Here is a 26,746-nt window from a genome sequence, read left to right on the forward strand (position 1 = left end):
TATTTAAAAAATAAACTACATACATAAAAAAGGAAACAATCTAATATCATGTCCATTAAATCACATATAAGCTCCTTAATTAGCAAACATAAGTTGGGGTTCATTTTTGATCATTTACAAGGCCACAACCTGGCTGTACAGCAATAGTCCACCAGTGATATTAATGATGTGTTAAAAACCCATCCTTTTTAGTGTTGGAAATTATTTTACACTTTGAACTTCTGAAATACTTCTAACAATGCAGTAACTGTATATATATTTAGTTTATGCTTTGTTTTCTAATATTCATAATGCCTTTTAACTCTCCCATTTCTAAATCTGTGATAAAGAAAATAAAAATAATTATGCCTTTCTCTTCTAACCATCTTGCAAGTTACAATTACAGCAGGGGAATGATTTACCACTTTTTTAGATTCATTTGCCATTTGCTGATAACTTTAAGCAAAACCCATGGAGTTCAATTTATTCCATTAAACTCAACCCAGTCAAAGACCTCTTTCTATAAAGAATGAGAAAGCCAGGAAGAATCTTGGTTATTGGGTGGGTAAAGTGATTAAGCACCAAGTACTTTCTATTTTGCACTGATTCTTGTATTGAGCCAATCTTTGTGATATTTATGTATCAGTTAGGAAATTGTGCTAAAATCTTATCAAAAGGCATTATCTTGAAATATTAATTTTCTTTCCATTCTTTTCATCCTTCTGCATCCTACACAGAAAAAAACCCCATTGTTTCGGGGATATTGTCTAAGCATTCTAAAGAGGTATGAGCATTTGGATTTGGATTTAGATGTAGTGAGGTTGGAAGTAGTTCTTAGATATTGTATTAAGATGCTGAACAAACTGAACACTATATAAGAAAAAGCGCTGTGACATGAAGAGATTAACCTTAGCCTTGAAAAGAAACAGTACCATCTTTACTAAGGAGATGAAGCCATAAACATGCTGTAAGCATCCAAGCCACTCTCCTACCTTATCAGGCATTTTCTCCCTTCAAACCTTCTCTTCTATTGTACAAGTAGTAAATAACCTAGCAAAAAACCTTTTTTTTTTTTTTCTTGTTTGTTCAAGTCATAGCATACGATTTCTCCATTCAAACAACAAACAAGAGGGGCTGACCAGGGGCAGCAAAAGTGGCTGGTGTTAGAAGAGAGGGAAAAGGCAGCCTAAAGTCATGGTGCTACTGAAAAAACTTATGTTAAACTATAAGCTATAAACTATAAACTCTCCTTTAAGAGGATTGGAGAAGAGAAAGGTAGTACTCTGAGGGGGTAAAAAGGGGACTTCTTACAATTCATTTACCATTTAGCACAAAAAGAACTGAATTTTTAATATAGAACAATGTTCTACTGAGAGCCGATGGAGGAAGTGCTCTTCAAGGTGAAGTGCTTTCATTGTAGATGAATTATGTGGCCTGTATACTGAATCAGTTGCTGTTTCCACAAAGATGGCATTGTAAATCCAAATAGACCGAATTGCAAGAATCCTGATAATAGATCATATTTTGCTTTAAGATTGCCTTTTCACAAAGCCTGCTTGGTCTCTATTTGATCCCAGCTGCAAATAGTTCAGCATCCAGTTTGATATCACTTTGAAAAAAGATCAAGTGATGTGATCTACAGATAAAAATGCCCTCTCTTCCTGTTTATATGAACCAACTGGATTTGTAAGAGATAACTTTTTTTTTCCTTGTGATTCTCTTTAACAGAGAAAGATATTCTTTTGAAGCATTTCAGAGAATTTGATCAGCTTGGAATATTTCAACTTTGAAACAGCTCAGAGTTCAACCATTTCCTCAAGGTAAAATATTTTTTTCAAGCTAATCACAGTTTTAAGCAGTAGAACTGTTCTATTTACTTATTTTGAATATTGCGGTGTGTGTTCTGTAAAAGTCACCTCATATCAAGTAGAGAAAATGGCAAGACATCCCAAAAGGCAGATTCAGAAGACCTAATAACCCTTATCTATTCCCTGTTATAGCTGCCATGTTACCTCTTTTCTTTTGGGGGCTGTGTGTGAATGTTTCATACATTTGTTTCTTTTAGTTTTACCTAATCCTTCTTGACACTATTTCAGCAATGAGTAGAGTCAGCACATTAGATTTATTGGTTAATCTACACAGTAGAGCTTATTTTCATGTTCTGCAAAAGCTTGAATCCCTTGTATTTATTTGTTTGTTAGGAAAATTGTATTTTCTATCCAGTGGGGCATTTTTATTTTGTTTTCACATTTCTATGCTACCACTTTTTGCGTGGATAACAGCCCTGGACCCTTCCCAGAGTGGGGGATTTCTGTGCCATTCTTAAGATTCCATAGCACCATGCCAATACCCTGTCCCTGCTTCTACTCCTTTGTTACCGCGCAGCTGTGAGGGTGAAATAGTACAATAACATAATCAGCATTAGCGACGCACATTTTGAGTCATATTTCAGTTAAGGGCAAGGAGGTCACAAAAGTAATTTGAAGGAAAATGAGAGTGAAAATGCACAGAATTTACTTTCCTGTCAGACAGTTGTTGGTAATAACAGCAGGAACTCGATTAAAATATTAGTGCTCTTTTGTACATGTCTCTATAGCAAAACCGTGAGACGAAGGAGTAATCCCAGTTTATCTCTACACGAATTTTCAGCCAGTTGTCTAAATACTTTAATCTTAGGATTTTTTAAACAAAGTGCTAGTGAAATTATGATGCACTACTGAATGAAGTTTCACCTCAAGGTAATTGAGAACATCTCTGTATTTTGCAAACACCCTGCACAGGAAAATACCCTTTCATTCATTACACTGGCGTATGATGTCCTTTGTGAAAGCAGTTAAATATATTTCTGTGATTTAGGCACTGATTTTCAGAGTGGCCTTTTAATTCTGAGTGTCCAATGGACAGATATTTTCTTTAAAATGAATGCTTACTGTTGAAGGCTAAATAGACAGTAACACACACAATACAAAGTTCATATGCTCTGTAACTGTCTTTGAGGGACAAAAAAAAACCTAAGCAAAAAAAACCCCATAAAAACTAGTTGTATAGTAGAAGTCCTGAATTATAGGACTTCTAATAAAAAACATTTTCCATAAGAGACCTCTAAAAAGTCAAAATGCGCTGAACAGTAGTGAGCTTGGAGAAGGGAGATGAGAGGAAACTTATGATTAAGGAAGCTGTCTATGTTATCTCGCAGCTCATGAGAGCTTCCTGGACAAAGCAAAACTTACCTAAAATCACAAAAAAACCCCCAACCCTTCTATTATTGTATGAGACAACAAAAGAAATTTATGATAGTGGTGTATCTAACTGTTGCTTGTTTTCTTTCACTTTTGTTAACAATCTTCTTTTTATTTCTCTGAATAGTTTTCCACATCCTGTTGGCTCTCCTGCCATTTATCCACTATTTACAAGTCCTAGGCAAGAATCTGTAAAAGGACCCAAACCACCTGGAATGATAGGACATAGCTAGCATGACACAAAATGTAAATCTATTGATAAAGTTTGATAGAATGATGAGCAGTGGAATTCCACCCAGGGAGAAATAGAGGTTTCAGTCTGCTCTTTGTATTAAATGTGCAGGGGAAACTTTCAGGTTCAACATCCTGCTGAAAGCTGGCACTAGAATTAAACTGCAAGAAAATAATAAAACAAAGCAACATAAAATATAATAAAGATGTACTGGCAATTCCCATCTGGGCTGTTCTTTTCACACTTGCAGGATTAAAATGAATAACTGATGTACTCAGGAATCTCATGAAAAAGAGATACAGAAATCATTAATCTAGGGAATTAAATTATATAGAATCAGTTCTCTAAGACACTGAAGTTATAGGTAGATTCGATGATTAAAATGACCCTATACATTCACTAGTGCAAAGTTCCCAAACAATGTTTATGATATTTATAATATTTACCAATGCTATTTAGGAAATTTGCAGTGCAGCAGGCCTGTTTTACGATTTTAATCTGCCCAATTGCTAAATGTTGCATAAAGCAGAAGGTGTGGGGAAGGAGGGCAAAATTAAGCAGACAAAAAGAAAACTGTTATTGTTCTCAGAGTTAGTGGGTAACCTCAAATCAATTCAAAGTAAAAGACTTTCAGTTCGTGATCAAGAAGCTGAGAAGCAGGGAATTATCGGAACTAAGCAAATATATAAATAACTTTTTAAGTTTTAAGTAACTTCTTGTTACTTAATTTTGTCACATCCATCTTGACACCACCCAGAAAAACAGTTGACTATGCCACACTTATTTTAATCCAAAAGAATGCCCATGACAAAATGGTGTGATTCATAACCCATTCTACAAGAAACTTGTCCTTCAGTCTTGCTCTTCCACATCTTTCTCGTTATCTGAGCAGTGTCACTGCAAATATTATCTGTGGACTGGGAACAATAACAATTGACTCTAGTCCCATTGTTTTCATTAGATTGCAAAATTCAGAGTGTGCCATCCTCTGTTACTGTTAAATCCACACAGCTTTTATGGAGTTTAACAGCTCAGTTTGGGGAACTTTTTCGAAATAAACTCTTAATAAATTAATAATATAACTCATAGTCTCTTTTAACATGGAAAGCACTACTGTTACCATACGCTGGTTTCTTGTTCCTTTTCATTCCCCTTGACTTTTTGATTGGCTTACTATCCAACATACAACTACTTCTGAGAAAGCATGGAGCGATCAAAGCTCATTTTTCACTAGCAAAGGAACTGACACCTATTTATTAAATATATATATATGTAATCCATTAACAGTGGACTTTATAGACCTAAATAATTTAAGACCCTTACTGTCTGCAGGATATGAGTTCTGGCTTATATAAACTAGTGAATTAGGTCTTTGTCCATTCAGTTACTATGGCAACTTTATGGACTTCCCAGTTTCAGCTGGCTTGCAATGAATTAAAGTCAGAAACTCTGACAGACTCCTGGAAGAAGGGGAATTATGTGGATGAAACTAGCTTTAAAGAAGTGAGATATCCGTAGAAACCTATTTCAGTAACTTCTTTTGTAAGAACTTATTTTGGGATCAAATTTAAACAATCTGATTTAGTGAATCATGGCAACTTTGAGAACTCATGCATATTCATATCTTTATCTGCATTGAATTTATTCACTCGGCTGCGTAGGAACCAGAGAATGCTCCCAAGCCTGGCAAAGGAAAAGAAATGTCTACAAAGCAGGCATGCTGATGGCCAGGTCCAAGGCCAAAAAGTGGCTTGAAAAGTATCCACTCATTTCAATGGACTTTGAAGTGCTATTTCTTCACTACAAATTTTCATGAGCCACGATGAAGGGATGAACTTTGAAAGAAGTACCCAAAGTCTTACACATCAATTTCACAAAAAAATATGCCTATGTCCATGAAGAGGTCTCCTATGTCCTAGCCTGGGATTTTCTTAAAATATTACTTCCTAGAGGAAACTCCCCCACTCCTGTCACAAACATAGTAATTAAGGCAGTGAGGTTTGGGAAATACAATCTATGCTTGTTTTTCCTGCTCTTCTTCATGAGTTGCTAGCTGAATTTACAGAGACATGTAAAAGTTACCAATATAAATAGTAATAAAGCTTACTGAAGTAGTCCTGGTCATATTTTGCCAACTAAACACCGTAAGTCTCTAATTTTTATAGGTGTGTTTCCAAGGGCAAGCATTGGTTATGTTTCCTTCTATTTGAGAAAATTAATACAGATAATGGTATGAAATTAGTTTTAGAAAGTCAATTTTACCCATAATATACTTTAAAGTTTCATTTAGTTTGGTGTTCATCGGTTTTGGGTTTGGTTTTGTTTTTTTTAAACTTTTCCTTGTTACTTTGTTTTCTTTATTCAGAAAATTTATTCAGGAAGTTAATATTTCACCTTTACACATTCTTATTTAAAAGAAACACAGAAATCCTGGAGCTGTTAGCTCTTCAAACATGCATCATCTGCACATAAGTTTGCTATTTGCAAAGGCCTCACGTTTCTTCCTTAGTTCAACTGCCAAGCCTTCTGTCTCCTGCTTTTCAACACAATTCTTCATGGATCTTTGAAATCTTCTCAGACTAATTCTGCCTTCCATAACCTCTGCTCCTTTCTTGACTGCCAAACTTCTTTTGGTAGTACATGTTGGGTGGCTTCACCATCAAGGTCTGATAACAATAACTTCTATAATTTTCTTAATCCATTCTATTAGCTCCTTTGCTCCAGAGAAACTACTTTGACCATGCGCCGCGCCATGCTGATGTCACAGCACCAACACCAGACTTTGATGTTTTAGTTATTCTTTTGAAACAACTGGGAGAGTACTTGATAATTAAGAGCTCTCTGCTGCTTTCTAACAGACATGGGGCTCTTGCATTGAATTTCTGCAACTCCTGCAGATTTCAGCTGAAAGGACACAAAACCATTCCAGAAGTAATATTTCTGAATAACTTCAATTGAGCTAAACTAGATATATCTATAGATTTTAGCTCAGTCTGGCTTTTAAAGCTGAGGAGAAAATTGGAACGTGCAAAGGACCTGCCTGCTGGTTTCCCCAGCCCTGCTGTACGGTGGTCTGCGTGGACCAGGAGGCAATTCATCCTGTGAATGTCTCCCATGGACTGAAAGGCCCCTGGCCCAGCACACTTGGTGCTCCTTTCCAACGCAGGTCTGACTCTGTCTAGCTTCTTTCTTTCTTAATCACTGCATGAAAATCAAGTTTTACATTTTAAACACCAGGCTCTTCTAGTCTCTCACTTCTTGTCACTTACCACTCACCATGATTCCTACCTTATTAAAGTCATCCTAGCCAGAATTTACTTTTAGTGTGAACTCCTCCTATTTCTGTGTCTCCTCCACTTGCTTCTTGGCTTAAGAAGCTTCTTCGAGTGAAAGAAAAAGTAGGTAATGAATTTGAAAAGTGTTGAGTTTGATTGTGCATTTTAACATTCTAGTAATACATAAAGTACTGAGAACACCTGCTCAGTTGGAGATACAACAGCAAAGGCTACAAAGTACATAAGCTCTCTTGAAATAGGCAAAATTACCCTCTGAATGACTCACAGGGACTCTGGCTCAACAATATAATACAGCACAATTTATTTTTTACAATAGGTTTCTATGAAATAAAATATCAAAAGAAATCTGTACAGAGAGGCCTGATTGAGAGATAACATTGAACAGAGAAGCAACGGAGGCTCACACAGGTAATGGGGGGATAATGACACACAAAGATTAGAGAGAGGTAAAAAACTTGGATAAAGATGCAATAAACTGTTATTGCAGATAAGTTACAGTGGTGGGGACAGAACTGACGGTGAGTAGGTAGTTCATCGATCTTAGGTGCAAACAGAAAAACAGTTTTTAAATGAAGATTGGGAAAAAAGTGGGGAGGGACCCTCAGTGGCTCAGCTTCTCGGTGAGAAAGGAGAATTTGATGTAGGCTAGGAAAAGGAAGAATTGTGTTGTAGTAAGGTAAAAACTGGTTGGAAAAAGAAAGAAATGAATGAAAAGTTAAAAAAAACAGAACAGAAAATATGGAGAAATAACAATATTTTGCCAGCTTCAAAAAGAACTGGGTGTCTGGCTTGCTTCTATCAGGAGTATTAGTCCAGAAGATAAGTAATCTTAACAACTAACAATAACAATTAGCTGAAACAATATCAGCTGAATTTTGGGGGTTGTTTTGAAGTCTTTAGCCATATTGAATTTTTAATCCAATTTTCCACTCCTCTAACTGCTTTTTTTCTTTCTCTTTTCCTTTCTAAACTACTGTAATACACTTGAAGAATGACCAGAATTTAAGGACCTGAGAGAAAAAGTGTGTTAAAAAGACAGCATTTTACCAGAAGTATGTGTGGGTGTTCATGGCACCAAATAATAGCTAGGAACTTTTCAAAGGCTATTTCGTACATAGGTACAATACATTATAATAACCACCCAAAACCACAGTATGACCTGAACAATGACTTTTAGAAAGGCAAATTTCAACACAAATTCTAGTGGTGTTCCTGACTTCCTGATTAATGGATTTTTAGTCAAAAGGGAATTTATAATTAATAAGAATGTCCCAAGATATCTTAATTCAATTCAAGGTAAGGACTATGTTGAATGATAATGGAAGTATAAACAGTTTCCCCCCCCCTCATTTTGCAGGAAGAGATATGTTGCATGTACCAAATAGCAAGATGATAGGAGAAAGAGGAATTTTATTTTATGGATAAGCATGAAAGTGACGGACAAAATTTATGCTCTGAGATATTATAGGAAGAAAAGGCAACTTGACTATGAAGAGTGTCAAGACCTAGGTCCCAGATACAATGCAACTTAGATTTTTTAATTTTATTTTTTTTTTAACTGAAACTGCTCTCTGGTGTTAGGACATAGGAATATCAGAGGGGTCTAAAGTAACTCCTATCCTTTAAAAATAGGTTTAAAGTCAAGAATTTTTGAAGGATGCAATATCAATAGCTAGACAAGGCATTCTATTTTTAGGATTTTTTTTTTTTATGACTCTCATAAAATGTGATTTCATTAAAAAAAAAAATATGCACAGTTTGCAAATCTGATGGGTTTTTTTAGAGCATACCTGGAATATTTTATTCCACACCTTGAAACAGAACAGAAAAGAAAAGAAATCCTTTTTGAAAATCTTTTACATTAAATTGATTATACAACACCCTTTATTTGGCCTGGATGACCTAATGCTCTGTTCCTATCCTGTTCTGAATACCTTGGCACCTGGAAAGTGCTTACAAAGTTTAATGGAATCAAATAAGAACCACCCTGGATTAATACATCTTTGGTATATGAGACAGATTAAAAAAGGATATTAGCCTTTAATGTAATTGATAGAATAAGTGAAGAAAGAGGATAAGATTTGTTCCTGGTAGCAGAGCAGAACAGTGAAATATTAAAAAAACGAATATGGAAGAGACAAGCCTCTGCACATTGAGACCTAAGCAGAACTGAAACTGAGGTTACTCCATTGCAAGAGATAATGGAAGATTCATCAGCTGAGAACTAGACTAAGAGAATAAAAAGGCATGAGATGATATTATATTTTTAGCAAGTTTGTCAATTAAGTCTTTTCCATCTCTACTTCTCCCTATTCTGAAAACTACAAATACTCTTCAGTTTGTTGTCTCTATTGAAAAGCAAGCAACTTCTACCCTTTCCTGTCTGATATTATTGCAGCCTTTCTGAGGGAGGTGCATTCTTTCAGCATTTTTCCAACTGACTTCCACTGTGGTGGTGCACAGTGTGCATGTACATATGTATGCAAGAGACATTGTCTGTTCATGAATTTAAATTGTATCTTTAAACTGTATTAGGTATCAGAGCAAATTTTATAACTTATAATGAAAACTCTTAATACTGTTAAAAGTAATTGTTCCCTGTTTTATTTACCTTAATGTGTTTCATTAATAAACAGATCACAGGGTAAGTTAATGAAAATAAAAAATTATCTTTTTTTCTTTCCTTTTTTTTAATGTGAAGGTATGGTTTCTTTAACTGCTTGTAAGACACTGGTTTTATGATTATTTATTTACTTTACAAATGAGTCCTGGTAAGTTCTCTCAAATACAAGCATTTGAATCTGATTTCAGTCCAGTTTCCCATTGACATAGACTGGATGATTTCATTTAAGGGTGTTTCTGATTTACCTCATTTTATGTGGAAAATTGACTCTAAAACCAAAACCACCTGTTTAACAATAAGTCAAATTATAGCAAAAAGCATCTGCTTAACTGAAATGTTGAAGCTTCTTTTTATCCTTGGGCATTTCATGTTTGGAGGAATTAAATCTCCTCAAAAACCATGGGAGAGGTGAATTCATTGCACTATTAGTTTTAGTGTATGCAAAGAATAATTATGAATGAAAGCAAAAAAAAAAAAAAGGAATCTGAATCCTAAAGAGAGTTTTGGAGCATTTCATGAAGTGCCTTCCTGAAATTCATTTGGCAAACAGATTCAAGTGTGAATCACAGAATGTGGTCCTTTACATCGTTATGCTGACAAGTGGTTCTTCAGTACTGAGTGGTATCCTGCAGAGCCGAAAATGTTCCAGTAGGATTTGCCCAGTGAATCAAACATCTTGTAATTGGATTTGCTACTTCTCTATGATAAAAAGCAAATGCCAGAAGGCAAGAATTTCTGTTTTTACTGTGTACATGTGTTAGTCTTTTTAATCAGCAAAATATTTATGCTAAAAGACGTGGGTTTAGTCATAATTTTCTATAGTGCAAACTATCTTAAAAATAAATAATGGTCATAGTTAAGGAAAGCTACAATTAAAACGAAACATTTACTTATTTTTAGTGTAGAGAGTGCAGTGTACCACAACTACTGTCATAACTGAATCTTTTAGCGTCTCAGCATCTGTTTACTAAATTGATTTTTTCATCAGAAAAAAATTGCTGAAGCTATTGAATGACTGCAGAAAATGAACATAATTTTTCATAAAGTTAAGTCCTAAGGTAAGCATTTCAATTTTTCTTTAGCAAGTAAGCATCTGGACTGAAGTAGGATGTAGCTGTATGGCAGAATAGTCTGTGAAAAAGAAGTAAATATAATCATTAATCCACCAGTATTTAGACAAGAGACACAGCTATACCTGCTTCATTTTTCTTTTCTTTTTCTTCGTTACAAGAAAGTGGGAATATCTGTGTCTTTTGTCTATGAAACTATTCACCAAATAACTTCTATTCTTCAGTTAATAACATGCAGAAAAGCAATGCTTCCAAAATAAGAGAAGATACCATACCAACCAGGGAGAAATCCTCAAGGTTTAATTACCTCTGGGGAATCTGCTGGAGTTCTGCATGTGCGTCAGTGTGATGTTCTCAGTGACACCTGCTGATCCCCTTGGGGGATTTCAGTAGACTCCCAAAGAAACTTTTAATTTTTCTTTATTACTTTCTGATGTTCCAGATTTAATTTTAATATTATCTTGGTTCCAGCTGAAAAACAGTAACACAAGGACTCACAGGGAAAGTTTACAGTAATATCGGATTGCCTTTGGTTCCACCAATATGCAGTGTTGACCTTAACCAGCACTCCCAAATGTCATCTCTGCAGAACAAAAGCAGTCTGGCAGAGTCTTGCCCACCAGAACTTTATCCTTCTCCACACGCTCTATTCTGTTGATAGGAATGGTGTGGGTGACTCCTTCTTTGTACCCAGAGACTTTTTAGATGGGTTAGGTCATCTCTATCAGGTTGTTTCTAAAGGAGCTCAAAGGAATTGCAATGAAAGACTTGAGTCTCCTTCTGCCTTGGACATGACTGAAGTGTTTGAAGCTGTACTTCCAGCTCTGTGTAATATGATTGATAACAGTGAGTGAAATAATTATTTCATATTTCCAAAATCATGAGAATCTTTGTCCACAGAGTCGCAGCAGTCACCTAAGGGAAGCTGAACATAGGAATGCTGAACCAGACCCAGAAATATTGAGCTGGTCCCAGCTACATGTATCTCCAGCAAATTGCAGATCAGCAACCAATTGCTTGGTTCTAAAAATACTGGTGGAACAGGGTTGAAGAAGGCAAAAGACTCGCTGTCTCGTCTTGTATGCTCACATCCACTAGGAAATAGGTATTGTGCAGCCAGTTTTATATGACAAAGTTCAAATGGAATAGAATAGCACCAATAGTCACTGGCTTTAATTCAGGAAAAGGCTATTTCTCCTTGTTGGTTTACTGATGTCTTTTGGTGATTAATATAACTCCAGTAACGGAATGAGAATGACTAAAATACAGTGGCAAGAGGTTGTAAAACATACAATATGTCACCCCATCCTCTATACTATCTCCTTTGGCTTGTGGGCTGAACAGGGAACAGCTCTACCACTTGTTTTCTTCAGTCACTGCAGGAAATCTCATCCTTCACCTTTCACCCCTTTCCCCTCATTTAAAACAAATGTCCTACCTTTCCCTACAGTTCCTATAGGTTTTTAAGGGGAGACATAAGATTTGAAGAAATAAATATCACAATTTGATACTGTAAAAGGTGTTTTGAATCTCTAGTATGGACAGATTTCTGGCTACTGCTTTTCATACTCAGGGTTTTCTCATGTGAAATGGCATCTCAGCTTTTTTTCTACAGTGCCACAGGTATTCTACTAAAATACTACAGTCAGATAATATGTGTCAGCGTACTACCTGGAAAGATAATCAGTAAACCATTACAAAACAATACGAATGACAGGATTTCTAGTCAGTCAGCTCTACACTAATTAAAATCCACAGACTTAAAGGCACTAATCAACTAACAAACTCATTTCTCTAAAGCTGTTTAGTCCATGTATAACTGACAGATAATTACTCTGGCAATTCTATATAACAGTTTGAAGGCCTTCCCTAATGGTGCAATAGCATATTTACAAAATGAAGAAAATAATGTACCAATTAGAATGAAGTCAAATTTATATCACATTCATAACAACTAAGTAATTGCTTTCCATGTAAGTGAAGTGCTGGGTGACTAGTGGAGACACATGCAGCCGTACTGTGTTAATATGCACTACCAGTCAATACAATTTGCTCAAATGTCACATCAAGACGTGCATTAAAGAAGACACTTCCCAAGGTTAAGTAGTAGCTTTTAAAATAGCTAGTTGTGCAACAAACTAGCAAGACTACTGTTTATATAGCTTTAATTAATTGACCGAAGATATTATTACATTTTAGATGTTAGTTCTGATAGCCACGGTATAAATAAATTCAGCATACTTGTTAGATGTGGCAGTCCAAATTTATTAAAAAAAAGTGTGTGAAAGACCAGAAAGTCAAAAAAGACTATATTAAAATATTTAGATTCAATACAAATAATAGCTAAAACTAAAACAATATTAAAAGCTAAACTAATCATAAAGAAAAGAAATGAGGCAGATGATAAACATAAGCTGAGAGGCATTACAGAAAAGGTGACCTGAGCTACAGGAGGACTAGTATCAAATTTATCCATTCACAAAAATCAATCAATCAATCAATCACACAATATGTATGCGTGTTATACAACAACTGTGATATTCAGTAAAAAATGTTCAAATAGCAAAATAAATTCTTTCAAATTTTAGTCCTGTCTTCCCACTGTTGCTTTTATCAACTCAGTTAAACATTACTATCACAATAGTGACTTCTGTGCCAATCTGCAGTGGTAGTTATCAATGGAACCAGAGGGCAAATCCAGCATAGTTGGAGCTAAATATGCCATATTTATTCCTTAGGGGTTTAGTATGCCTTTTTCTAGTGTCTCCAAATAAAATACTTAAAATACAAGAATGAAAAACTTACATAAAAAAATATCTTGGCATTGATTGCAAAAGTTCAAATCACAGCTAAAAATCAATGAAAATGGTAATGCAGGGTTTCTAACACACCAAACCTGTAAAAAATATTATCTGCCTCTATGTGAAATTCAGCAACAGTAAGAAACAGCAAGAATAGGACAAACTCAAACACAAAAAGGAAGCCTACAGAGGGTGGAAGCAAGGACAGGTAGCCTGGGAGGAATGCAGGGAAATTGTCCGAGCAGCCATGGATCAGGCTAGGAAAGCCAGAGCCCTGATAGAATTAAATCTGGCCAGGGATGTTAAGGGCAACAAGAAAAGCTTCTATAGGTACATCAGTGATAAAAGGAAGACTGTGGAAAATGTGGGCCCTCTCCAGAAGGAAATGGGAGACCTGGTTATCTGGGATATGGAGAAGGCTGAGATACTCAATGACTTTTTTGCCTCAGTCTTCACTGGCAAGTGCTCCAGCCACATCACCCAAGTTGCAGAAGGCAAAGGCAGGGACTGGGAGAATGAAGAACTGCCCATGGTAGGAGATCAGGTTTGAGACCATCTAAGGAACCTGAAGGTGCACAAGTCCATGGGACCAGATGAGATGCATCCATGGGTCCTGGGGGGACTGGCAGATGAAGTAGCTAAGCCACTATCCATCAGATTTGAGAAGTCATGGCAGTACAGGGAAGTTCCCACTGACTGGAGAAGGGGAAACATAACCCCCCCTTTTCAAAAAAGGGAAGACTTGGGGAACTGTAGGCCAGTCAGTCTCACCACTATGCCCAGCAAGATCATGGAGCATATCGTCCTAGAAACTATGTGAGGGCACGTGGAAACCAAGGAGGTGATTGATGAGAGCCAACATGGCTTCATTAAGGACAAATCATGCCTGACAAATTTGGTGGCCTTCTATGACGGTGTTACAGCATTGGCGGATCAGGGAAGAACAACAGAAGTCATCTACCTGGACTTGTGCAAAGCATTTGAATTGTCCCTCATGACATCCTTGTCTCTAAATTGGAAAGACATGGATTTGATGGATGGACCACTCAGTGGCTGGATGGTCACACTCAAATAGTTGTGGTCAATGGCTTGATGTCCAAGTGGAGATCAGTGATGAGTGGCACTCCTCAGGGATCGGTATTGCAACTGGCACTGTTTAACAACTTTGTTGGCGATACGGACAGTCAGATTGAGTGCACCCTCAGCAAATGTGCCGACAACACCAAGCTGTGTGGTGCGATTGACACTCTGGAGGGAAGGGTTGCCATCCAGAGGGACCTTGACAGGCTTGAGAGCTGGGCCTGTGCAAACCTCATGAAGTTTAACAAGGCCAAGTGCAAGGTCCTGCACATGGGCTGGGGCCAATACCAAGCACAAATACAGGCTGGGCTATGAGTGGATTGAAAGCAGCCCTGAGGAGAAGGACGTGGGGGTGTTGGTTGATGAGAAGCTCAACATGACCCAGTAATGTGCACTTACAGCCTGGAAAGCTAACTGTATCCTGGGCTGCATCAAAAGAAGCATGACCAACAGGCTCAGGGAGGTGATTCTGCCCCTCTACTCCGCTCTGGTACCCCACCTGCAGTACTGCATTCAGTTCTGGGGCCCCCAACATAAGAAGGACATGGACCTGTTGGAGTGAGTCCAGGAGGGTCATGAAGATGATCAGAGGGCTGGAGCCCCTCTCCTATGAAGACAGGCTGAGACAGTTGGGGTTGTTCAGCCTGGAGAAGAGAAGGCTCTGGGGAGATCTTATAGCAGCCTTTCAGTACCTAAAGGGGGCCCAAAAGAAAGCTGGAGAGGGACTTTTTCACAAGGGCAGGGTAGATTTAGATTAGATGTAAGGAAGAAGTTCTTTAGTGTGAGGGTGGTGAGGCACTGGAAGAGCTTGCCTAGAGAAGTTGTGGATGCCCCATCCCTGGGAGTATTGAAGGCCAGGTTGGATGGGGCTTTGAGCAACCTGGTCGAGAAGAAGGTGTCCCTGTCCAGGGCAGGGTGTTGGAACTAGATGATCTTTAAGGTCCCTTCCAACCCAAACCATTCTATGATCCTATGATTAATTGCACTACTTTGCACAGTCTGGAAGATTTTATCATTGTTCTGTACAGATTTAAAAAAGAAAAAAACAAACCACAAAACATATGCATTAATAAAACTAGTTGATATATATACAGAATCATAGAATCATTCAGGTTGGAAAAGACCTTTAAGATCATCAAGTCCAACCATTAACCTAACACTGCCAAATCCACCACTAAACCATGTCCCTAAGTGCCACATCTACACGTCTTTTAAATGCCTCCAGGGATGGTGACTCAACCACTTCCCTGGGCAGCCTGTTCCAATGCTTCATAATCCTTTCAGTGAAAAAAGTTTTCCTAATATCCAATCTAAACCTCCCCTAGCACAACCTGAGGCCATTTCCTCTTGTCCTATCGCTTCTTACTTGGAAGAAGAGACTGATCCCCACCTCCCTACAACCTCCTTTCAGGTAGTTGTAGAGAGCAATGAGGTCTCCCCTCAGACTCCTTTTCTCCAGGCTAAACAACCCCAGTTCCCTCAGGTGCTCCTCATAAGACTTGCGCTCTAGACCCTTCACCAGCTTTGTTGCTCTTCTTTGGACGTGCTCCAGCACCTCAATGTCTGTCCTGTAGTGAGGGGCCCAAAACTGAACATGGTATTTGAGGTGCGGCCTCACCAGTGCCGAGTACGGAGGGACAATCACTTCCCTAGTCTTGCTGGCCACACTATTGCTGATACAAGCCAGGATACCATTGGCCTTCTTGGCCACCTGGGCAGACTGCCGGCTCATATTCAGCCGGCTGTTGACCAATAGCCCCAGGTCCTTTTCTGCCAGGCAGCTTTCCAGCCACTCTTCCCCAAGCCTGTAGCATTGCATGGGGTTGTTGTGATCCAAGTGCAGATCCCAGCACTGAGCCTTGTTGAACATCATACAATTGGCCTCAGCCCATCGATCCAGCCTGTCCAAATCCCTCTGTAGAGCCTTCCTACCCTTGAGTAAATCAACACTCCCACCCAATTTGGTGTTGTCAACAAACTTACTGAGGGTGCACTTGTCCAGATGATTGATAAAGCTGCTAAACAGAACTGGCCCCAATACTGATCCCTGGGGATAACACTTGTGACCAACAGCCAGCTGGATTTAATTCCATTCACCACCACTCTTTGGGCTCAGCCATCCAGCCGATTTTTTACCCAGCGAAGAGCATACCTGTCCAAACCATGAGCAGCCAGTTTCTCCAGGAAAATGTTGTGGGAAATGGTGTCAGAATCTTTACTAAAGTCTAGTAGATAACATCCACAGCCTTTCCACATCCTCTAAGCAGGTCACCTTGTCATAGAAGGAGATCAGGTTGGTCAAGCAGGACCTGCCTCTCATAAACCCATGCTGACTGGACCTGATCACCTGTATGTGCTGTGTGATGGCACTCAAGATCATCTGCTCCATAATCTTCCCCAGCACCGAGGCCAGACTGACAGGCCTGTAGTTCCCTGGATCCTCCTTCCAGCCCTTCTTGTAGTTGGTTTTCACATTTGCTAACTTCCAGTCAACTGGGACCTCCCTAGCTAGCCAGGACTGCTGAGAAATTATGGGAAGTGGCTTGGTGAGTACTTCTGCCAGCTGACTCAGTACCCTTGGCTAGATCCCATCCAGCCCCATAGACTTGTGTGTGTGCCTAAGTGGTGTAGAAGGTTGCTAACCAATTCCCCTTGGATTATGGGGCTTCATTCTGCTCCCTGTCCCTGTTTTCCAGCTCAGGGGGCTAGGTACCCTGAAAACAACTGGTCTTACTATTAAAGACGGAGGCAAAGAAGGCATTAAGTACCTCAGCTTTTTCCTCAGTCTTTGTCACTATGATTCCCCCCACATCCAATAAAGGATGGAGATTCTCCTTAGCCCTCCTTTTGTTGCTAATATATTTATAGAAACATTTTTTATTGTCTTTTACGCAGTAGCCAGATTAAGTTCTAGTTGGGCTTTGGCCCTTCTAATTTTCTCCCTGCATAACCTCACAACATCCTTGTAGTCCTCCTGAGTTGCCTGCCCCTTCTTCCAAAGATCATAAATTCCTTTTTTTCCTGAGTTCCAGCCAAAGCTCTCTGTTCAGCCAGGCCGATCTTCTTCCCCACTGGCTTGTCTTTTGGCACATGGAGATGGCTTCCTCCTGCACCTTTAAGATTTCCTTCTTGGAGAATGTCCAGCCTTCCTGGACTCCTTTGCCCTTCAGGACTACTTCCCAAGGGACTCTGTCAACCAGGCTCCTAAACAGGCCATAGTCTGCCCTCCAGAAGTCTGAGGCAGCAGTTCTGCTGAGCGCCCTCCTTACTTCTCCAGGAAGCAAAAACTCTATCAGTTCGTGATTGCTGTGCCCAAGGTGGCTGCCAACAATCACATCACCCTCAAGTCCTTCTCTGTTCGCAAATAACAGGTCCAGCGGGGCCCCTTCCCTAGCTGGCTCACTCACCAGCTGTGTCAGTAAGTTATCTTCCACACACTCCAGGAACCTCTTAGAATGTTTCCTCTCTGCTGTATTGTATTTCCAGCAGACATCTGGTAAGTTGAAGTCCCCCACAAGAACAAGGGCTAGTGATTATGGGACTTCTCCCAGCTGCTTATAGAATATTTCGTCTGCATCTTCATCCTGGTTGGGTGGTCTATAACAGACTCCCACCATGATATCTGCCTTGTTGACCTTCCCCCTGATTCTTACCCATAAACACTCAACTCTATCATCACCATCATTAAGCTCTAGACAGTCAAAACACTCCCTAACATACAGGGCTACCCCACCACCTCTCCTTCCTTGCCTATCCCTCTGAAGTGTTTATAGCCAACCATTGCAGCACTCCAGTTGTGTGAGTCATCCCACTGTGTTTCTGTGATGGCAACTATGTCAGAGTTTTCCTGCTGCACAATGGCCTCCAGCTCCTCCTGTTTGTTGCCCATGCTGCGTGCATTGGTGTAGATACACTTCAGTTGGGCTATTGATCCCCCGACTTTTTTGGGGGGAGAAGCCCTAATTCCTACATGACCATTCTCAGGCACTTCCGCGGTTTCTAACACATCATAAATGTGACTAATTCCTTGGGAATTCTAGAAGTAATATAGCCTAGTTGTCTACCATATTGTGTGAAACCTAAACTGGTCAATGAAAATGAGTTCATATACAGTCTTTTCTGGAAGGAAAATAGAGCAGCAGCAGTATAATACGCTAGGATTGTCAGTAATCAGCCATATAAAATGCAACAAGGACAAATAGCCAGTAGACATAGTACAAATGAACAAATGTATAGTTGAAATTATGAAGGTTTCTATCCATTCAAGCTTTTTCTGACACAGTAGTCCAAAGGTGTTAGTTACAAATACCCTTTCTTCTTTATCCTATTAAGTGAAAATTAAAGACGGCAACATAGAGACAAATGTCACTAATCATAATAACACTGATACACAGAATAGAACTTGCAACTGAAAAAACATCATGTTAGGCCTCTACTTGTGATAAGAAATATGTTTCAGAAGCTGCATATTAATGAATTAGATTGGCTTGCATGATTTTTTCCACTTTGTTGCTGTTGTTGTTTGCTTGATGTTATTAAAACAAGCAAAGACAACACCAAATTCCACAAAAGGAATGTCTTTCAGTCTGGCATTTTTGGTTCTGCTTGGTACTTTCAAGGACAGAGAGATTTGTTTTTCTCAGGAGTCACTGTTTCAAAATCCTACTGTAAAGTAGGATCAAGTACATATACGAGATGGTCCTAATGGTCTCTAGTTAAGGAGTATCTACCACAGCCCTTGTTACTGTGCTCCAATGATTTGTTACCTCCTAATTAGAAGGCTTTACTTATATCAAATTATGGGGGGGTTGTTACAAAATTAAGCTGGTTTTTCCTTATTCTTCAGCTAACAGAACTGGAACAGAATTTATCCTCACCTTCACTGTAATCTTCTATTTGGGGGGGGGGGGGGTGTTAATGCTTTAGAAGGCTGTTGTTTTGTCCACCCTTGGTCTTTTATTTTTTCCACCAACAAATATATAACTTCACTATATCCCAGAGGCTGTATTTTTTAAACCTCTTATTCTTCCTACTGTTATTCTTGCAATGCTAGGCAGTAACAGGTATTATTTTGTAATGTAATGACACAGTCATAATTTAAAATAAATTACCAGCACTAATACTCAGTTTCAAATGGTGACAGGATATCACTTGGTGATGGTTCTAGAACAAACCTAACAAAGGACTCTGCAACTTTGTGTCAAGAAGGTAAATCTGTTCCTAGTCTACAGGAAACTTGTAATTTTCATTGGGTATAAAAGGAAGATACTGCTTTAAAAGCTGTAGCTCCTTATTACAACTGCAATTGATATTCTCATTACTCTGTTCTAAGTATCAGTCTTCACTATTGCAATCCAATGCAAGTGAGAGAGAGTGGAGACGTACTTCCTGAAGAATAGGACTGGAGCAGAACAATGGTCCCCATTTCTCTCAGTCCCTTGGGAAATTATTAGTGATAGCTCATTTGCTCATTTCTGAAAATATATTTGTCTTTTTTTTCAATGAGAGATTATTCTATTAAAAATTTATCTATTTGTGCATATTACTGTAGCACCTAAAAGCTCTGTGCTTTTACTAATCCTCCCTTCTGCTGCATATTAGAATTATAACACAGAGTACAAGGTCATTTCATTTGCAAAGACCTTACAAATTAAGTGTAAAACAAGAAGCAAGTGATGGATAGGAAAAGTCAGAGGAGTACAAGGGAATAACAAGACAATACTGGTCACTGTGATAGGCAGCAGTCTTAGCACAGAACCGCTTTAAACACTGTGAACACATTTTTTCCTTTAAGTAGGTAACACTGAAATTTGGAATTTTATGGAAAGGCTAGAAATAAAAGAGGGAATAAGAAGTTAGTTTCTGGATATTTTACAAAAGCTACTTCTGAGCGTAAGTTACAGTCTGTGGAACAGAAAGAAGGTGATTGTTTCACAGGGGAACAATTGGATTTATAAAGAATGGCAACATGTGCTGGCCAGAGGCTGGAGGCAGTGTCTCAATGCCAAATGAGCAGGAGGACATTGGAAGCAAATATGCTTTGAAAGATCCTGAAAGTAAAGGCAAATTGAGTATGTCTGATGTGATAGAGAAGAGAAAAGCAGAAATACATATAACACTCAATTCCATTACATAGCTTTACGTGGTTTTTTACAGTAATTTGCCTACTGTCTGTGTTTTCAAGTTAAAGTCTTTTTATACCCCTAACAGCGTGCAGTGTGTCAAAATCTAAAAATGTTTATTCCCCCTTAATTTTTCCAAGACATGACGCTTGAATATGTGTATCATAGGCTATTAACATAAATTAGCAAAGAGGAGACACTGAAGCGAACCAAAATATTAATTATGCCCTTTAAGCTGTCCATTGCTGATGGCTAACTACTGAGTGCATTGCTAAAAGGTGGCCAACAGTAGACCAGCATAGCCATATTCCATACCCTCACTATGTTGATGTGTACACATGGTGTCTGTCAGATGAGTTTGATAATGAGCGTCTGTTTGGCACTCACCCTGCATGAAATACTGCCCCACAAGCCTGAAATACTTGGTTGAACAAGGTGGGCAGTGTCAGAACAAGCGGCCAAAGCACCAGCTAATGGTTAGCCAGAAGCATTTGCTATGGCCCAGACTGAACACCTGTCTCCTCATTTAAATAGTGATTGAAATAAATTTCTTTATGATTCCTCAGAAAGGTCTCTTTGACTATATCAGCTTTCATTGTTTGAGTTGTCTGTCCCTTGGTATGTACTGCAATAAAGTGAATGTTCATTTTCAAGATCAGTTTCTGTGCAAATTACTGCTTTGTGTTAAATACACCTGTTGTACAGAGAGACTCTTGAAGGCCTTTAGGCCTTTTAAACCTCACTCAAGCTTTATTTGAGAGCCAAGTTGAGCTTTGTTGGCCTTGTCTTCCATGTCCCAATATTATTCTTGCAGCTTTAGGAAAATAAGCAATTTTCCAAGGAAAAATGAAACGAGAGAGTACCCAAGTCATGTTCCTTCCATTCAAGTCTCGTCTTGCACTATTACAGCTTTACAGCTGAAAAACAGAAAATGTTAAGAAATTAGAACATGCACTTTAACACCTACAATTCTATATCCCTTATTTTTAGAACTGCTTTATCTTTTTCTCAGTAAATATACAGATTATATTATAATGCAGATTACATTTTAACAGAAAAATGTTCAATATCATGTTTAAATTTCTGGAAGGAAAGAAATAGTTGTCTATATGACCTGTCTGTCATTTTAAGCAATTATGGCATTTTGCTTTGCCTAAGGATGGGTATTTATAACATTATTATTTAAATAATGATCTTAAAATACATAAATTCATATTTTATCTTGGACAGATAAAAGGATCATGGATTTTTCAGACCTAAAGTAATTGCAGCCACATATTTTTTCCCACTGTTTTGTACAAACTGACTGTCATGTGATAAATTCATAAACCAGACTGCTCCTGCATAGGAAATGTTATTTTTCAAGGCTAGAGAATTTAAAAGAATGGTTAATGCCATTGCCAAGTAACGTTTTAAGACTTGAAATGCATGTGGTAAGGATTTTCAAAATTTTCCTTTTTTCCTCATAGAAGATGGCCATTCTTAATGAGCATTGCACTTTATTTAAAATTCAGTGTTTCATTTATTGTACCAAAAATCACTGAAAAGTCAATAATAGCATATAGTTTGTGCAAAGCCTTCATTTTCTGAAAGAATACTTTGTGCCAATGAAACTAGCTGCAGAAACCTACAGCTTTCAAGATGCATTTGCCCTTTGTCTGTTTAACTGAAGACAAGAATGTCAGAGGTAGTAAAATCAGTTAAGACAATTTCTATTGACCAGGAAGGAGAGAGTTACACATTTTTGCTGCTTCTTCATGGTAACCTATCACCTTTGGCATTTTTGCAGGCATTTTGCTGAGTTGGGAAAGAGGGAAAGAAGAGGTTAAAAAAAAATCTGCACAGCTCTGTTTCAGCTGTCAGTCATCAGGGCCACAAAGGCTAGATGTTCACCCTTCAGGCAGTTCTATGACTGCAGCTCAAAATGAGCCCTGTCTAAGCAGAAACATACAATTATTCCAATCAAATTATTCCTAGGCTACACAATACAATTACCCAGCTTAATTTGGAAGATGAATTAATTGAAGGATGATTTTCCTTTTTTGCATAGAAAGTCCCTGTGTAGGATATTCATAAAGGGAAGTTGAATACTTGACTTTCATGCCAGAGTCTCCAAGAGAATCTCTATTTTAATCAGAAAGAGACTTTGTTTCAGCTCTTTCCTTTTAGGGAGAGGAGGAGGTTTTAACACTGCAAATCAGCTCTTATATTAACACAGAATCAATATGTAAAAGCGGAAATACAAAAGTGATGCTATGTCAAAGCTGTTTTTTTTTTTTTCTCCTCTTCCGCAGATGAAAATTGATTGAAAGAAGGGTCCAGCATGAATTGCTCCGCATTGCTATCTCTCATACTGATGCTGGTTCAACTTTGGCCTTGCTCTCCAAGCACGCAGACCCACAGCGCTCAAAATACAGATCAGTCTTTCACAGCAGTTCGAAGAGTGAAACGTGGCTGGGTATGGGAGCCACTTTTTGCAACAGAGGAACAGACCTCTATGGTGCCTGTGTATGTTGGACAGGTATGATAAGTAATGATTCAAGGACAGTACAAGGTTAGATTTAATGTCCCGATTAGCAGCTTACTACCTTGACTTGGAAGACAAGCATCTCCAGTGACCTGGAAATATCGAGAAGGGTAGAAAGAGGAGCTCAGGGAGCTGTAATTAGGCAATTCAACATCACTCCTTTCCTGTGACCTGACTCAGGGTCAGAGAACTCCAAGTGCTGGAGGTCGTGGCAGTACGAAGGACCTTCCTTCACCTAGGTCTACTATCAAGGAAATTCCACATTCACTCTGTTACTAAAACTAGCTCCATACACAGCAGATGAAGGTATGAAGCTGAAAAGTTCCTTTCTGTCTTCTGAATGAAAGTTGAGACCCATTTATCAACATCTGGCAATTTGCTTGCGCTATTTTTGGCAATGCATCAAAGCAGCCATACTGAGTGCAGTGTAGTTTACAAACAGTATTTAGCATGATTTTCTATTACACTAAGTAGCAGCTGATTTACCCCTCATTAATTTTTAATGAAGCAGATTAATACTAAATCCTTTCACTACTGAGAAACTACAGGAATCTGCATGGTTCATTAGATTAACATAGGTTTAGCACAACGAGCAATTATTTTTCACCCTCCTTTAAAAAAGTGTTTTAAGATAATTGTCTTAATGAGGCTTTATCTGCCCCTTTCTTCTCTCTCTGCTTATTATTATTATTATTACTTATTATTATTTTTTATTTTTGTATGCTAGAAGTAATTGTAATCTTGAGATCTAGTTTTTCTTTTCTTTAAGGCACTTTCTAGATGAATGAAGGGAAATAAGTTTAACTGCTAATTAACTAGCACTAAAATTTAATTGGGCCCAAAGGGTGAAGTGCTCAAAATTCATTAATTACTTTTTCACAACCTCTTCGAAGTAACTACTATGGAAGTATGATGTCTCACTTCTGAAAGAACAAGTGTAGACATACTCATTTTTTAATTATTATTAATTTCCCATAGTTGGAAAACAGTTTCCTGTAAAGAAACTTCATAAATGTCATGTATTTTTATACAGCTTTAGAAAAATTTCATAATCTTGCTTTTCTATTTCTCACAGGTAAACTATAGTGAATTTTTATTGAAGATTATGTTTAATTTATTGCGGTCTAATCATTGTCTAATCAGACATATTTACTTCTGTCTTTTTATTGAGTAGAATATGCTGTGCTTTCAGTAAATAAAGTGATAGTCTATGATCAACACACAAAATTTTAGTAAATAAGGCCCTGAAGGAAATTGCATCAACAAAAAACCAAAGGTAGACAGTCTCTGTTTTGAAGTCACTATTCCATGTCAATGTCTTTTCACAGTCAGATTCAGAGCTCAATCTTCAAATTTCATTTAACATAGACTCATGAATCCTTTTCTGTTATCATGTTTAAGAAAAAGAAATGTGTCCATCAGCACTGCAGTGGCAGGTGTATGAAGGCAAGTATATAAATTCTTGTTCCCAGTTCTCATTTACAATGGAAAGACCATTTATTCTTTTGTGTCTAGCATAATACAATAGGTAAATTGAGAACCTTCAGCATGCTTTCTCAGCAAATGTCATCTGCAAGAGACCTCTCATTTAACATGGTCAAGGTCATGAACATCTTCTGGGGATAAATGATTCTGAGTGAAGTGGTTCAACACAGGTTATGTCTAAACAGCCAGTCCGAGGCATGCTTCCAGTCTCTAGGGGTTTGATGCACTCTATGATCACACCTGAACTCCATCTTAGGTTAAGATCTAGAAATTCATCACCTTTCCCATGCCCTGGGGTTCATGACAAGGAAACCAAGATTTACAGATCACAATAAGTAAAGAAAAAATTAGAGAATTAATGATACGATAGAAATTGTTGTTCCCGTAAAATTTAACCGTGGGTGTTTGACATGTTAGGAAATTAAGTTATTGCTATTTAAAAAGTACTGTTACATATTGTTAACATTAACAGAACTATTTATTGGCATGAACAAATGCAGCTGGACCGCAATGGTCTCCAGGGCTCAGCTTCATCAGAGGAACTATCATCATAAAGTTCATCTTAGCAAGACAGCAGAGGATGCAGATCATCCTGGAAGGAAATGGAAAATGTCTATCAATTTATTTCAGAATAAATAATACAGGCTTATACCACAGAATAGCTTTTCATCTCTTTAATATTTCAACAGAAATAGAACACCACTGTCTCTCATATTTACACTTAGTATTGCTGAGTACAAAAAAATATATAAAACTTACAAAGTACACTTGTCGTTCATAATAATAAAAAATTTAGATAATGTTTAATGACCTTTGCATCATTTTCAGCAGAAGTTTATGGGAGCTGATAAAGCAATGAACTAAAGTAGGTACATTCCCTTCACTTCAATGTGGCTGAAGCATCTTTTTTCAGGTTTACCATGCATTTACATGTCTGTTACATCAGCACGTTAAAATTGAGTCATGACTGGCTGAAAATGTAACAGTATCGTCTTTTAAATACTAGTAACCAAGAAGGCTCACTAGTGACAGGGTTCACTATAGAATGAAAACAAACAAAGCCTAAAAAGAATACTCCAAAATTTTATTCCTCCCAAAATGTGGCTTATTTCTCTGTTTTGTGCTTGCAGCTGAAATCAAATTTAGACAAGCAGGATGGCAACCTAAAATACATTTTGACTGGGGAGGGAGCTGGAAGCATTTTTATCATTGATGAAAATAACGGCAAAATTTACGTGACACAAAAGCTGGATCGAGAAAAGAAAGCCTTCTACACTCTAAGAGCACAAGCAATTAACAGGAGCACTCAGCTTCCTGTTGAACCTGAATCAGAATTTATTATCAAGGTTCGAGATGTCAATGATCATGAACCACAGTTCTTGGATGGACCTTATGTGGCCACTGTTCCAGAGATGTCACCTGAAGGTACGCCATGCTGTGAACCAAACTCTTCATTTCCTGATTTTTTTTTAGATAGCTATGTTGATATAAAAACTTAATAACATATTTTATAGACTGCCTTTCAGTGAGAAGGAAGCAAACCATTTTACAAGCTTGGAAATTTGCAAAGGTATCTGCTTAAACTGAAGGTTATGCATACGTCTACTTAACAACCTTGCCTTTAAATATTTCGATACCTACATGTATCCAAGTCCTTTTACAGAATCTGGATACATGCTTGGATTGACTATAGAGAGTTGTCTTTCCTGTCAGTGATTCAGCCTTGAAATTGGTACTTGTTTAAAAATATAACATTACCATTCAAAATAGGTAGAGTAGTATAGCCAGTTGATACTGAAAAGGAGATTTGGGGCTGACAGATTTCACTATTTTTTCAATCAGTATAACACCCTAGTCTCCAGAACATTGTTCAGTGTATGATTATTGTTACAACCTGTCAGCTTTTCAGGCTTCTACCAATCTGAAAGAAAAGTAGTATGCACGTAAACTTTAAAGTCCTCTGACATCATTTGACTCTTTGAAGGACATAAATACAAGCTTGGCTGAACTGAAAAGTACTCAACAGCATCCTTCAGTCTACTCTGATTCTGCTTAATAATTAAACAATATGTCTTTATTATAGCCTGTGTAATATAAATCATATTGTACTGTAACTGGAAGACATTCACATTCATATCACAGGCACTCACAATTTCGCCCCCAAGGATCGGGATAGTTTCCTTCCTATAAGTAATAGGTTCAGAACAGGAATGGTATGAAGCTGATGTAGGGCTGATGTGATCACCACCCTCACACCATGTATGATGCCTACCTCTTTACACTGCCAAGCCT

The 26,746-nt window shown here is 38.0% G+C and overlaps 1 protein-coding gene across 6 annotated transcripts in view; it reads left to right on the forward strand.

Annotated features, from left to right (window-relative positions):
• CDH19 (cadherin 19) overlaps positions 1 to 26,746 on the forward strand; it is a 118,972-nt gene that overhangs the window by 55,246 nt on the left and 36,980 nt on the right. For 4 of the 6 annotated variants that reach the window (XM_052788221.1, XM_052788218.1, XM_052788217.1 and 1 more), the window contains exons 2-4: positions 1,708 to 1,799; positions 22,737 to 22,963; positions 25,585 to 25,879. In XM_052788221.1, the coding sequence (XP_052644181.1) occupies positions 22,766 to 22,963; positions 25,585 to 25,879 (493 nt within the window). In that variant the 5' untranslated portion in view covers positions 1,708 to 1,799; positions 22,737 to 22,765. Of the gene's footprint in view, positions 1 to 1,707; positions 1,800 to 10,357; positions 10,428 to 22,736; positions 22,964 to 25,584; positions 25,880 to 26,746 lie in introns of all 6 variants that reach the window. The other 2 variants (XM_052788216.1, XM_052788215.1) reach the window with 2 other exon arrangements.

Source organism: Harpia harpyja, chromosome 5 (assembly GCF_026419915.1).
Source record: "Harpia harpyja isolate bHarHar1 chromosome 5, bHarHar1 primary haplotype, whole genome shotgun sequence".
Classification (NCBI taxonomy): domain Eukaryota; kingdom Metazoa; phylum Chordata; class Aves; order Accipitriformes; family Accipitridae; genus Harpia; species Harpia harpyja.